Source organism: Nannobrachium achirus (assembly GCF_963921795.1).
Source record: "Nannobrachium achirus genome assembly, chromosome: 6".
Taxonomy (NCBI): domain Eukaryota; kingdom Metazoa; phylum Chordata; class Actinopteri; order Myctophiformes; family Myctophidae; genus Nannobrachium; species Nannobrachium achirus.
The window spans coordinates 33,906,049-33,919,737 of record NC_137815.1 but is presented as its reverse complement, the minus strand read 5'-3'; the positions used below and the strand labels follow the sequence as shown (position 1 = coordinate 33,919,737).

Here is a 13,689-nt window from a genome sequence, read left to right as displayed (position 1 = left end):
TTTTTTTAGTTACAAATGTTTGCTTAAAAAATAGATATATTCAAAGATTTGCACACATTTTCACGACTTTTCAAAAATAGCAGATCTATAAGCTTGCAGCCCGGCACTCTGTCTCACGCTGTGAGCTTGTATATCTGCTATTTTTCAATAGCTAAAGTATAAAATAATTAAGGCCCCTAGTAACTCAGTCCCACTTTTCCCCCCCTTGTGACGCCCCTGAATGCACCAATGCTAATCCCAAACATGACCCCCCCCCCCACCCCAGCAATGATGTCATACCACTCCCCACTCCCCACCCCCCACCTGCCAGCCCCCAAAACTCATCCGGACCTTCAATGCAGCCAAGCAAGGAACACGGCCCACAAAGGGATGTTCTCCTTTTGAGAAACAAGCCTGACGGCAGGGAATCAGATACCCTTGTGGTCTGAGGTGTCCATGTCACAAATCAAAGACCTTAGACAACAACTGTGTCATATCACTTTTTTCGTCACTGTCGGGTAGAAAGTAACCCTGTACGTCCAAAAAAAAAACTGTTACTTTTCAGGACGGTAAAAAAAAAGCTGTGTTCCAATAGATCCAATGCAGTTATTATACAGTCACAACTTCGCTCTTGTTGATACTTTCCAATGGTTAAACTGTGTATAAAACCAACACAGACCTAACCATTATTTCTGCTACATTTGTGTGACGCTGTAGTATAACGAAGTAGGGCTGTTAAATCACAGAATAAACATGAAAACATCAAATATGGAGATATAAGGTTTCTGCCCGATGGCAACTACATAAAATAGAATACAAGTCTAGATTTTCAGCTGTCACCTAAAAAAGCCACTGGAGGAAATATCGCCCGAGTTAGTATTTATAAACGGCACAGTGAACAGAGTCGGCCAGGGGGACAGGACAGGTCACTGTGACTCCAAGCATTATAGTTCTCCCTGCTCCAAAGAAAGACCACATACTTCACCAGAAAGAGGCAAGAGGGGGACAGTTGCACTTTAGAACTTTATGTGCTACCCCTCCCCCCAATCTTCATTTCACAAAAGGGACCTTACCCCTTGTCCCCACCCACAAGGAATTTCTCAAGCATTGCTGGGTTCACCATGACAACTGGGTGCTTAACAAAGCATTTCTCTAAGCATTCTTCCTTTCACTAGGGAGGGGTGGGGGGGCATCACTCAAAGGAGAGAAGGGGGGAGAAAAGAAAGAGGGTGGAGGAGCTTGAAAATGATGGGAGGGAACAGCGGAGGTTGCAGGGGTGAGAACCATGGACACGGGAAGATAGGAGAAAAAGTAGCGATGGATGACAGGCCAATAAAAAGAGAAGGGGCAGAGAAACGGGATCAAGGTGATAGGTGATGTTAGAGGGAGGAAAAGAGAAACGAGTGAGACAAACATTCCAAGCAAGCCTGCGAGGGTGACTAAACGCCGTCGTGGGAGGTGAGTAAAGTGCAGGGAATGAAATGCAGCCGATTACAGATGGCACAAGTCAATCAAACACACACACACACACACACACACACACACACACACACACACACACACACACACACACACACACACACACAGAACATGTGCGTACGCAAGAGGCTGTGCCACAGCAAACCTATCAACCAGGGTTAAGGTGCAGCTATAGCGGTGATTCCCAAACTTTTTAGCCCAAGACCCAAACGAAAAATGTGTTTGCCCGTGACCCAAACTAGTGAAAATAGCTCATCACGTAGTGAGCTTGTAGCTCACTACGTGTCGCGTAGATCGGCTATTTTCACTACTTCTTAAACATTTGTTTTCTAATTTATGGAATTTCTTCGATTTTTAAATGAAATCACTGCATTTTTTCCCCATGAAAATCTTAGCTTTTTGGGATAATGTTTTGAAATAATCATACAATAATGATTAAAAATTAAATGTAGGAAACAAAAATAAATAAAGGGACCCATAAAAATGTGTCCGCGACCCACCAACGGGTCCCAGGCTAGTGTTTGGGAAACAGTGAGCTATATCATAAACAAGAGGAAGGTGTGCTGGAGGTGAGAAATAATAATAGAAGGGCGAGGAAGTTAGAGAGGAGAGCAGTCCAGCTGTTGGGAGGCCCCACAGCACCAGTCCTCTGCAGCTATCCATCCATCCAACTAACTCCATCTACAACCGAGCTTAAAGTATTAATAGACCGTAACGAAATTACGCCGACTGGGACAGAGCATGGGCTCTCATTTAGAAGACATGGGGGAGAGAGGAGCTTCCTCCATTAAAATTCCACTCTTGTAGCGTTATCTTTATGCAAGGATAGTGACAATCAAGAGGGGGGAAAAGAGAAAACTTTAACATTCAACAGCACTATAGGGCCTTTGTGCATTGAGGAAAAAGTTACTATGTAATGGTCTGTTCAGTGTTTCGCAGTAAACATTTATACTAGCATAGTACAATAACTGAGAGGAAGAGAAATGACAAACCGGAGACTGAGAAAGTTTAGAAGTTGTCTTTGCAACAGAGGAAAGGTAACACCTTACTTACTGTGTGTGGGGTTTAAAACCTATACACCAACTGTGAGATACTTAATGCCACACATAACACTTAATGCTACTTATATGAATACTCATAGGCTATGTGGTCAACATCAAATCTGTTAATTGATAATTGTGCAGCTTTCAATAAAATATCATTAAACAGGAGGCAAGCTAAGACAGAAATCAACAGGTCTGGAGAGGTTTTGAGCACAATACTGGTAGAACTTTGACGATGCCTTAGCTGCTGACATGTCATTTGCGTATTCTGGTATAAAACTGCAAGCAGTGCCAAGTGAAACTAATGAGCCTGCCTTCATTAGTCAAGGGGATGTATTTAACTGCTCAATCTCGGTTCTGGTGGCCTGGTCTAACATTTTCTCCATCCAAACAAAGGGCAGGATGTTATGGTGGGATAAGGTGCATACCATGTATTTGATGCCATGGGTTTCAAATTCATCTCACAGCCTTTGTTGCATACATCCACTCTGACTGCATTTCCTGTCACCCTATATTGTACACTACTAGCCCATATGTACCGAAGCAAAGAAGCATACCGTACAATTAATCTTAAAAAGGAAAAAAACAAAGGACTATCTGCATTTCCTATAGCTAGCTAACAGGGTTGCAGGGATGAAAGGGAAGAAAATCCTTCCCCATCAAATGCAAACACCTATTTATGCAAGCTCATGCTTGCCTCGGAACAGTATTCCACTTCCCTAGTATGTCAACAGAGAACAGACAGATCCCAGGATTCAGATGCAACTAAAACTAATCCCAGAGAGCCTATAAAGTGCTTCCCATTCCCAACCAGTGCCGTGAGCAGAATTCTCATCATAACTCCCTGGATTGGTGTGACCTCGACTATCTTCTATCTAGCTTTATCTTCAAACTTGAACCCAACATACAGCCTTTGAAAGCAAAGCGTAGGCATGTGATTACCAGTAGTCTATCGTCTTCCTCCCCCATACACATTCATTGTCTATTTCTCACCATCTTTCTCTGTCTCTGCCTGAGCCTGGGGCATTTGATGATAACGTATTGGGCTGTGCACAAGTATGAAAATGACACGGGGTAATGGGGGTAAGGGACATGATAATTAGGATTCTGATAATTAACTTCACTCAACTCCCGTCAATTATGTTTGTATCACCAGTCAATCAAACGTTGCAATTTGAAATGTGTCAGGTTTGGCTGGCCTACACTTAATTTGTCGGTCCTTTATGAGAGGAAGTAAGAACTTAAACCTATAGAGAAGTGGTTCTCAAAGTAACCCTGAGAGTGTACAAATTAAACCAAATGGACACTTACGGGTAATTTTTACACTCTCAGAGTTAAATTATATTGATATTATAATATAAATTGAGGTCCCATGAATAAAAATTAATTAAATGGGGGTGCGTTGCCTAATGTATGTCAAACTGGGGGTCCTTGAAGTTAAAATGGTTCAGAATCACTGCTAGAGCAGTAAAAATCTTCTCTTATGGGGGTGACCCTGGCATATCTTTTCAAATGGGGGTCCGCGGGCTGATAAGTGTCAATTTGGGGGTCCTTGACATGAAGAAGTTAGAGAACCACTACTATAAACTATACTATATAGACTAGAGTATTATTTTGCTGTTGTTAGTCTGGCCTCTCACCTGAGACTAGTTCAGCAAATTATAAAACATACTGTTGACGAACACAACTGCCAAAATGTTTGTTTACCTGTTGTCATGATTATTCATGAATCATGCAGCAGAATACAATTGACCAAAGCCTGTCCATAGACGGGTGGGATGATTAGGACCGGGATGATTGCGCTACAATCTATACTATAATTTTGCGAATGTCTGAGTGAGTGAGTGAGTGAGTGAGTGAGTGAGTGAGTGAGTGAGTGAGTGAGTGAGTGTCTGTCTGTCACAGCGTTTCTCCTCAGTGGCTGGAGCAATTGATCTGAAATCGCATCACCATCAGCATATGAACACACCTGACATAACTGTGAAGCCCGTTTGTCACTTTCACAAATCGTATGCTGTATATTAGCATTTTTATGGTGTATCTATATCTATTTAGCCTACAGTACCTTTTGTGACCACACATGTTAAGGGAGGGGCGCTGTCACACACAAACCCACACACACACACACACACACACGGGGGGGGGGGGAGTGTGTGTGTGTGTGCAGGCGGGCGGGCGGGCGGGCGGGGGGGGGGGGGAGACAGTATCTCTGTAGCCATTAAACGAAACGGGTTTCTTACATTGATGCTCCTACATCATGCAAGCACCAGTTAAAGTTACTTTCCATCCCTCATATACTGTGTGCACCCCATAACCCACACACTGCACATCATTTTGGAGCTCATATCTTTGAACGGGTAAGGGCTAGTAATACATAATGACATGGTTGTTGTTTATCGGTGTGAAAAATGTTGGAGAATTGAGGTCCATGGCCTGCTGCTCATGCACATGAGATATGATACTGATCGGCCATAGTATTATGCAACATTAGCTACGGACACACAGAGCCAAATGCATGATCTCCTGGCAGAGATAACAATCACATACACCGTCTAATCGAGTCCATTAGTCAGATGTTACCCTCTCTTTTTGTTTAGACTGACCCAGAGTTACAGTATATTGTAACCAGGGCCGGTTCCTGGCATAAGCAATATAAGCGGTCGCTAAGGGCCACAAACAATACAGGGGCCACATCACAGGAAGATGTTTTTTTTTTTTCGTTTTTTTTTACTTATTGTTACGAAAATTTCGATCTGTTGCTGCAGATTATTTTAGGTGGCCCTCCACTGACGGATGCGCGCGAATAATCTTGCATCGGCCACCTGAGCCCTAGAACCGGCACTATGATTGGAACATTAAGAGAGAGCCAAAAAGCGCTAACAAATCCAAATAAATAAGAGGCTGTATTCTAAATAACATTGCTAATATTATTTAGAATAATTTGAATGCAGCTAATTCAGCTGCAACACATGCTACATTTGACTGTATTTCCCATGTTTCTTAGTTTTCTTTTAACAAGTCTACATTGTTACCTCCTATATGACCAAGGTGCATTTATTACCATGTTGTAATTCATGTTTTTTTTTACTTAAAGTTTTGACCACAACATTTAGAATCTTTTATCAACAAAGTAGACGGTATTGTCTGGACTGGTGGTTCAGATATATTACTCTCTTTGGAGAGAACAGTGTCTGGATGACACCGTTAACACATTAAATATAAACAGTTGAGACATTGCAATGCCTCGTTTTGGTCAAGATAAATGTAGTATATTCTATGGTAAGGTAACAACATCCTGACGTCAGGGGATTGTGATTGTAAAGATCAATATGAACATCTGTTCAATACTTGTGTGTGGCGTTCTACTTCAAAAACTATGTTAATAACAGTCTAACAAGATATAATGGACCCTGTCAACAATCATCCATCATATTGTGGCCTCCTAAACGGCATCATGAAGCAAAAGGATCCAGAAGTCTCTTGAGGGAGAAGCTTTTTTTTTAAATTGTGGTCAGCAGAAGCAGCATCTATCGGATCTGCTCATCTTTATACCCCAATCTCCCTCTACAGCAGTGCCTCACTAATCATGAATTTGCATCCATTTTACAGTTTTCTCTCTCTCTCTCTCTCTCTCTCTCTCTCTCTCTCTCCGCATCTTCCAATCCATGCTACTTAATGCTATCACTGTATGTCCCTCCTTCTCTTCTCCCTATCTCTCTCTATTCCTGCCCTCTATCCCTCCCCTCCATCTCCCTCTCTCCCCCAGCAGGGGTGCTGACACATATACCCCAGCAGGTGCTGGACGGTGCGGAGAAACACGGCCTCTAATTGGTCCTTGGAAGAGTCACAGCTGTTGCCCCCAACCAGAAGCTCATAATATGAGCTCTAGCACTTGCTTGCCTCCGAAAATCGACAGCTCTACTATTGTCCTCCAGAGAAACAGGCAGCGTTTGCTCTCATCTGTCATTTGGGACTGACTCCTCCTCTTATTTTAAGGAGGCTCAAGGGAGACCAGATAGTTAAAACAAAGCAGCCATCCAATCCATTATGACAACTACCCCCAGACTAACCAATATAGGCTCTGGCGTTAGGAGTAATGTAACAGGAACACAGCAATTAATTAGCCAATAATTCCATGTCAACAATCAATGCCTGTTAGCACTGCATCCTTTAATCAAATCTATAAGCTATGGTTACTATGCAACAGTTTACTTATGCCTTGCTGAAAAGGGTTTAGTTTTTTTAGTCTTTTAATCTTTGATCTTTGACGAAAACTGGCCCCAGAATAGAGACGATAAGGTTCATGTTGCTGATCTCATAACACCCCCAGCCCCCCCCCCCCCCCATTAGAGTCAAGGTCAAGGTTAAGAAAGTGGCTCCCACAAGATCCATGCAGCAGCACAACACATTCTATCTCCCAGATGTTATTCAAGTTCAGTCACATCATAGCCAATAAAGTTGTATGAATAAAGTGCAGGGAGGGTAAGTGATGCAACTACAGTATGTCAAACAGGTTAAGACAATAACACTGGTGTGAACACAAGGTGTCAAATGTCTGTGGATTTGTACCCGCGGAGCACAAATAAAGACAGACGTTTTGAACAGCAGTGCAGCAGAGATAAAACTGTGACCCAAATCTGCCTAGTTTAAATAAATAAAACCTACTCCCTCACAACCCTTTGGATGGATGAAAACATGCTTGGGTATGAAATATGGCCTTCTTGTGAAAAGTGTTCAATAGACCATTAAAAACATTACTGCTCCATAAGTCATTCAAACAGATGACAACCGGTGTTTCCCAACCAGGGGTCTCTAAATATCATCGTAAGACAAACTCTTAAAATACTGACTGTAATTTCATGAAAACCTTCATGGTATAAACTAAAGTATGATGAGTAATTATGGGGGCGGCGGGAGGGTGATCAGTGGAGTGTGGATCCCACAAGCACAGACTACACAGACATGCTCAGATGAACAGCTATTTAAGTGACAAAATCTGGGGGTGTATAAACAAGTCTTCTCTTTAATAAGATGACAAAACTGGCCGCCTAATAACCAAATGTAACCTGAATAAGTATGTCACTCACAGCCTGATAAGCTCAGTGAATTGTTGAATAGGTCTGAGAGGGCTTGTCACTGATGGGAATATGTTTGCGATGAAGTGGCCTTACATAAAAGACCATGCACTGAATGTTAATCCTGCCTCATGAATGATTCATTCTAAAGGAAATTAGGAAATGATACTGGAATAATGGAGCTAAGGAAACCCACATTTAAATACTCACCACTTGTAGTATTCAGAGAAGCCCATTTACATTTCAAATGACGAGATGGAGCATAGTACTGTAGTAGTAGAGTACAGGAATAAATCTCTCTAACTTAGCCTACTTAACTCTCTACTCTGCTTTTATGTTCAGAAAAGTAGACATGGGGTTGAAAGCGTGCTAGTTAAAGGTAATAATGGCCTCACTCACCTGACACAGATATCCTCATGGAGGCCTCCAGCGGCCTGTTGTTATCCAGAGCCCGGCTCAGCTGAATCTCCCCTGTGGTTTGGTTCAGGATGACTAGGTTTAGCTCATTCCCCATCTCAAAGCTGTAGTGGAGCTGGTCTGAGACGTCCGGGTCATAGGCCGGGATGCGTCCAATCACTCCAGTGGGAAAACTGCTCGACTTATCGGTCACATAGTTGTTAAAGATGATCTGGAAGTTTTTGAGCACGGGCACGTTGTCATTCTTGTCAACAAGTTTCATGTGAATTGTGGCACGGCTGACCAGGGGGGCTGAGGTGGCCTGGACCACAATCACATACTCAGGCGTTGTCTCGTAGTCCAAATCGATCAAGGCGGTGAGTTCTCCAGAGAAAATGTCCAGTTGGAAAATCTCTGGAATATTCCCCTCGACTATCTGGTACATAATCTGCGCATTGCTCCCTTCATCTGGATCTGAGGCCGATATGTGTGCCACCACCGTGCCTATAGGGCTGTTCTCATCCACCATAATGTCGAACTCCTCTTCCTCAAACATGGGGGGATTGTCATTCACATCTAGGATGGTCACTTGGATGTTGACAGATGTTCTCATTGCGGGGACGCCTTTGTCCACAGCAAAGGCCTGCAGGCTGTAAATGGGCACGTTTTCCCTGTCCAAGCGCCGCTGTGTGCGGACAATGCCGGACGTGGACTCGATTATGAAATCTCCATCGCCGTCATCTCCTCCCTGGAAGGTGTAAAACACGCGGCCGTTGAGTCCAGCGTCTTGGTCGGTGGCAGAGACCTGGACCACGCTGGTAAACTTCGGCACATCCTCCATAATCGAGCCCATGTAGTGGTCTCTCAGGAAGCGGGGGGAGTTGTCGTTGACGTCGTTCACCAATATCTCCAGGTAGGTGGTGTCAGATTTCTGAGGGATGCCGTTGTCCCGGGCTGTGATGGCTAACGTATAGGAAACCTGGTCCTCGTAGTCCAGCTCCATCTGAGTGGAGACGGCGCCCGTGTCCGAGTCAATGTCGAACTGAGGGATGCTGTCGTCCATGAAGTAGGTGATGCGCGCGTTCTCGCCGGTGTCTTCGTCGGTGGCACTTATCACAACCACGGTGGTGCCCACGGGCCTGTCCTCGTTGATGTTGACTGTGTTATGGGAGCTCTGGAACACGGGCCGATGCGTGTTGGCGTCGGTGACGTTCACGAACACCTTGGTGGTGTCGAACCTTGTTCCGTCACTCGCAGTGACGCTCAGGACGTACTGCCGCTCCAGCTTATAGTCTAAGGGCAGTGCCAGTGTGATGAGACCTCCTCCACTCTGGCTAGTGATGGAGAATCTGTTCCTGGTGTTTCCACTGGATATCTGATAGGTCACCTGGCTGTTGATGTCCTGGTCCACAGCAGACACCGTCACCACACTGGTCCCCACCGCAGCGTCCTCGTTCAGCCTCATGTAATAGGACTTCTGAGTGAACTCTGGGTTGTTGTCGTTGACATCCAGGATGGTCATACTAATGCTGGCCGACGAGGACATGACGGGGAGGCCATGATCGCGGGCCTCCACCCCAAAGTTGTAGTAATCCACACTCTCCCGGTCCAGCTCAGCGGCCACCACGATCCACCCGGTGCTGTTGTTGACGGTGAAGGGGAAGTCAGGCGTGGTGTCGGTGAGGTGGTACTCCAGCCGTGAGTTGTCCCCGGAGTCTGCGTCGACGGCCTGTATGTGGAGGACAGAGTAGCCCAGCGGCACATTCTCCAGCACCGTGGCCTGGAAGGGCGTGCTGACGAAGATGGGCGCGTTGTCGTTGACGTCCAGCACCTGCACCGTGACGAGGCCGCTGATGTTGGACAGCGGCGGGCGCCCGCCGTCCTGCGCCCGGATCCGCAGGGTGTACTCCTTGTTGGCCTCGTAGTCCAGGTGGCTCACCAGGTCCATCTGCCCCGTCTGGGCATCGATGTAGAACTGCCCCCGGGTGTTCCCGCTCATGATGCTGAAGTGCACGACCGCGTTGCTCCCCCTGTCCCGGTCGGTGGCCGTGACCTGCAGGATCTGCGTGTTGGGGGACATGTCCTCGGGCACCTGCACCACGTATCGCTTCTCGCTGAACTGCGGCGCGTTGTCGTTGTCGTCCTCCACCACAATGTGGACCGTGGCCGTGGCGCTGCGGGGACCGGGGTCACGGCCCTGGTCGTTCGCCTCCACCAAGAGCATGTAGGCCTCCACCTCCTCTCTGTCTACCGGCCCTTTGGTGCGGATCACCCCGGACCTGGAATCAATCTCAAACACATTGTTAGAACCGTTGCTGTTAAGGACACGATACAGGATATTGCCATTGACCGGGGCGTCCCCATCGGTGGCCCTGACTGTCAGGACCTCATAACCTATCTCTAGGTTCTCCCTGATGCTTTCCTTATAGTCCTCCTGCTCAAACACTGGGTCATGATCATTAGTGTCACTGACTGTTATGGTAAGGGTGGCCATGGCCGTGCGGCGGGGTGTGCCGTGGTCCACAGCGGTCACGCGGAACACATGCGTGTCCTTTGTCTCCCTGTCAAGCACCTCTACGGTGGAGACAGCTCCACTTGCCCTGTCCACAGCAAAGAGGTTGTTCGAGCGGCTGTCAAACAGAGCTTCAATGAAGTAATCTAGCCTGCCCGCCTCACCCTCGTCCGAGTCCACAGCTTTCAAAACAACAACAGGGGTACCAGCTGGCTTATTCTCTGGCACAGACACTTGGTACATGGGTGGCTGGAACTGGGGGCTGCCGTTGACGCTTCTCTTCCTCCTGCTGCTCACAATGCCCGAGTCAGACCGGGCAGCCTTTTCCAGTAACTTCCCCAGGTGGCCCTGGCTAAAAGGTCCCCGACCTACACGCCAGCGGACCGAGATGTTGTGGACTTTGGACCCTCTCGGTGCATTGTTTCTGTTAAGCTGGTTACAGTGTAAGTCAAGTTCGTGGAGCGTGTCGTGCCGCCAGCACAGCGTCTCGGACGCAAACAATTGCCCCTCGGAAAAGTAAAACTCTGAGCTCTTGGTGACTTTGCAGTGGACACCGCTGTGGGTCAGGGGGGCAGGTAACAGTTCCCACACACGGAATAAAGCGGAGCCTGCCTCGCGGCACTCCAGATGAGGGCTATTGTTATAGGAACTCAACAAACTAATAACCTCCACATCGTATTTAGATTTTCTTTCACGTTTGTTTGAACAGTTCCTACCATGAACGTGCACGTCGTACTGACTGGTGACGAGATGCCTGGTGGAGGGGCCAGCCCCAGAGCCATTGTCCCCGCAGTCCACCACGGTGTAGACGGCGAAGGGGTTCGAGCGGAGCGAGGGGCAGTTTATAGCGTCCGAGACGAACACGACGCCCGACGCCGCGTTCGTCCCGATGAAGCCGCGCGCGGAGCTCGGAGCGATGACCTGATCCAGAGCGCACGCCGCGCTCCGCTGCTCCACGCTGGCCACGACCGTCCCGGGCTCCGCATCCTCGCTGAGGTGAACGACGAAACCGTCCGAGAGCGAAGCGATGAGTTGTAACCAGCCGAAAAAAACCAAGAACAAATCCAACTTAATTGCGCGCATCTCTCCTCCTGGGTAGTTGGTTGGTGGCGGTCACCCCGGTTTCGTAGTCGTAATTCCTGCCCGCCGTTCCTTTAAACTTTCCGTCTGTGCGTCGTCTTTTGTCGTAGTGTATCCATGCTCTCCGCGCCGCACTTGAGATGGTAATCCAGGGTGATTTATTATGAGACGGACCGCCGTAACCTTCCTTCATCCAAGTAACAAGGCGACACCTCCACTCTGTCCGCGGGACTCCGCATGAATGAGAAAAATGGCTCCTGCTACCCCTGCGCCCTGAGGCTTCTCATTATCATAAACCTGTTTGTGTGTGTGTGTGTGTGTGTGTGTGTGTGTGTGTGTGTGTGTGTGTGTATGTGTGTGTGTGTGTGTGTGTGTGTGTGTGTGTGTGTGTGTGTGTGTGTGTGTGTACGCGCGTACGTGCGTGTGAGAGAGAGAGTGTGTGTTTATTACTAGGCTATGTGTACGATAGGCGTCTTAATTAAATGGATGATTGGAACATGTGGAGTAATCTTACATCCTTATCACCAGGCATTCTGCCATTCATCATGATCATTTTGAAAAGTCTCCTTTGTGTACAAAAGGTAGTCGACTTTTAACAATCTCAATTAAAAAGTATTTGTTATGGTTTAAGATTCAGTATCTTCACATTTAAAAAGATTAACGTGCAATGCAAACAGAGTTTATAATTCCCTCGATTACCTTTCAAATGAATATGCCAAGAGACAGATCAGAAAGTAAAGAAAGATTTGAAGTTTCTGTTGAGAATAGCAGCTGAATGGAAGTTGGATTGATAAGCAGAGCTTTCCTGACACCTAGTGTTATAAATGTATTAGTGCAGCTAAAAGTTCTGCTACACAGCAGGTATCAGGTTACAATCAGGGAAATGTTGATGGGAAATGTTCCATACAAGTAAACCAATTGCCCAATAAACAAATTAATTATAATATTTATGTGATCATTTGTGGGCTGGTATCTTGTTCCCGACAGATTATTTACATAGTTAATTAGTTAAGTAGCATATATAGAAGGATATAACATTTAGGCCTATTGTAAAGTTTTGCTATAATAATTAAGCAATTATATTATAGCTAATAAATATCTGACCAAATAACTCAATAGAAATGTGAGGATATTTTGGGGATAACTGTTGGTGATATTCCCCCACTAATCTTTGTGAGAAAATGTGGATATGATGACTAAACAGGTAGACATTCTTTGTTGAACGCTACAGTCAAACATACATGGTGGTAACCCATTACTGTAATGCAGTTCAACTGAACACATGACATTTTCCTGGTCTTAAACTTAGTCTATGGTCTTAAAGGACAGAAAGGACAATAACAACTATATCACACTAAATAATTTAGGTTCCTTGTACCATAGATCTCTCTAACCCAAATTCAACATGGGATTTCTACTCATGGATTTCGGCACAACAGATTTGGTCAAAATGACTAAATCTGAGTGAAGCCCGTCACCCAGAATATATATTTTTTGATTAAGTGTGTTAAGTTTAGTAACTTATGCTTTGGCGTGTTCAAGATATTTTTGAGAGGCAGACAGCAGATTTCAGTAACAATTATGAATAGACCCACAGGTCAAAGACTTTCAACTGTTCATGATGGCTTCATTGGAATCAAGTTATTGTATCAATGTTATTTGTTGAGTATCAAAATTAACTATTATCAGTAACCATTTCTCAACGATCTGAAGGTTACTTTGGGTGGCTGACATACCATTAATATGATCTACTGTACCCACTTCAAATTTGTAAAAAAAAAATAAATAAAAAAAAAAATAAGAAAGGAATGTTGCTTTAGCAGCAACTAATGTGACAGAACTGCTGTCCCGGATTAAAAGGTATAACAACGTATAGGTGTAACAGGTCTAAAAGGGTTCAATTTGACCTGTTTAGTATAGCCAAATTGGGTCCCCGGTAATTGATTGTGATTGTCACTTTGAGATTCACAAGAATGTAAAGTGCGTTATTAATAAAATGCATTATTATTATCCTTTTACCTCTGCAGCGAAACAGACAGTGCCTCAGATTCTGACATCTGAAGCAGTTGTGAAAACACTTCCAACAAATGCATCGAACGAATAGGTCAGGAGATGCAACAAGAAC

The 13,689-nt window shown here is 45.4% G+C and overlaps 1 protein-coding gene across 1 annotated transcript in view; it reads right to left on the bottom strand.

Moving 5' to 3' along the window:
- Window positions 1-11,567, bottom strand: part of celsr2 (cadherin, EGF LAG seven-pass G-type receptor 2) — a gene marked incomplete at both ends in the record, with an annotated part of 78,251 nt that extends 66,684 nt beyond the window's left edge. Inside the window, 1 exon segment of the mRNA XM_080728157.1 lies at window positions 7,976-11,567. Within this exon segment, the coding sequence (XP_080584283.1) occupies window positions 7,976-11,567 (3,592 nt within the window).
- Between the last annotated feature and the right edge of the window lie 2,122 nt (window positions 11,568-13,689).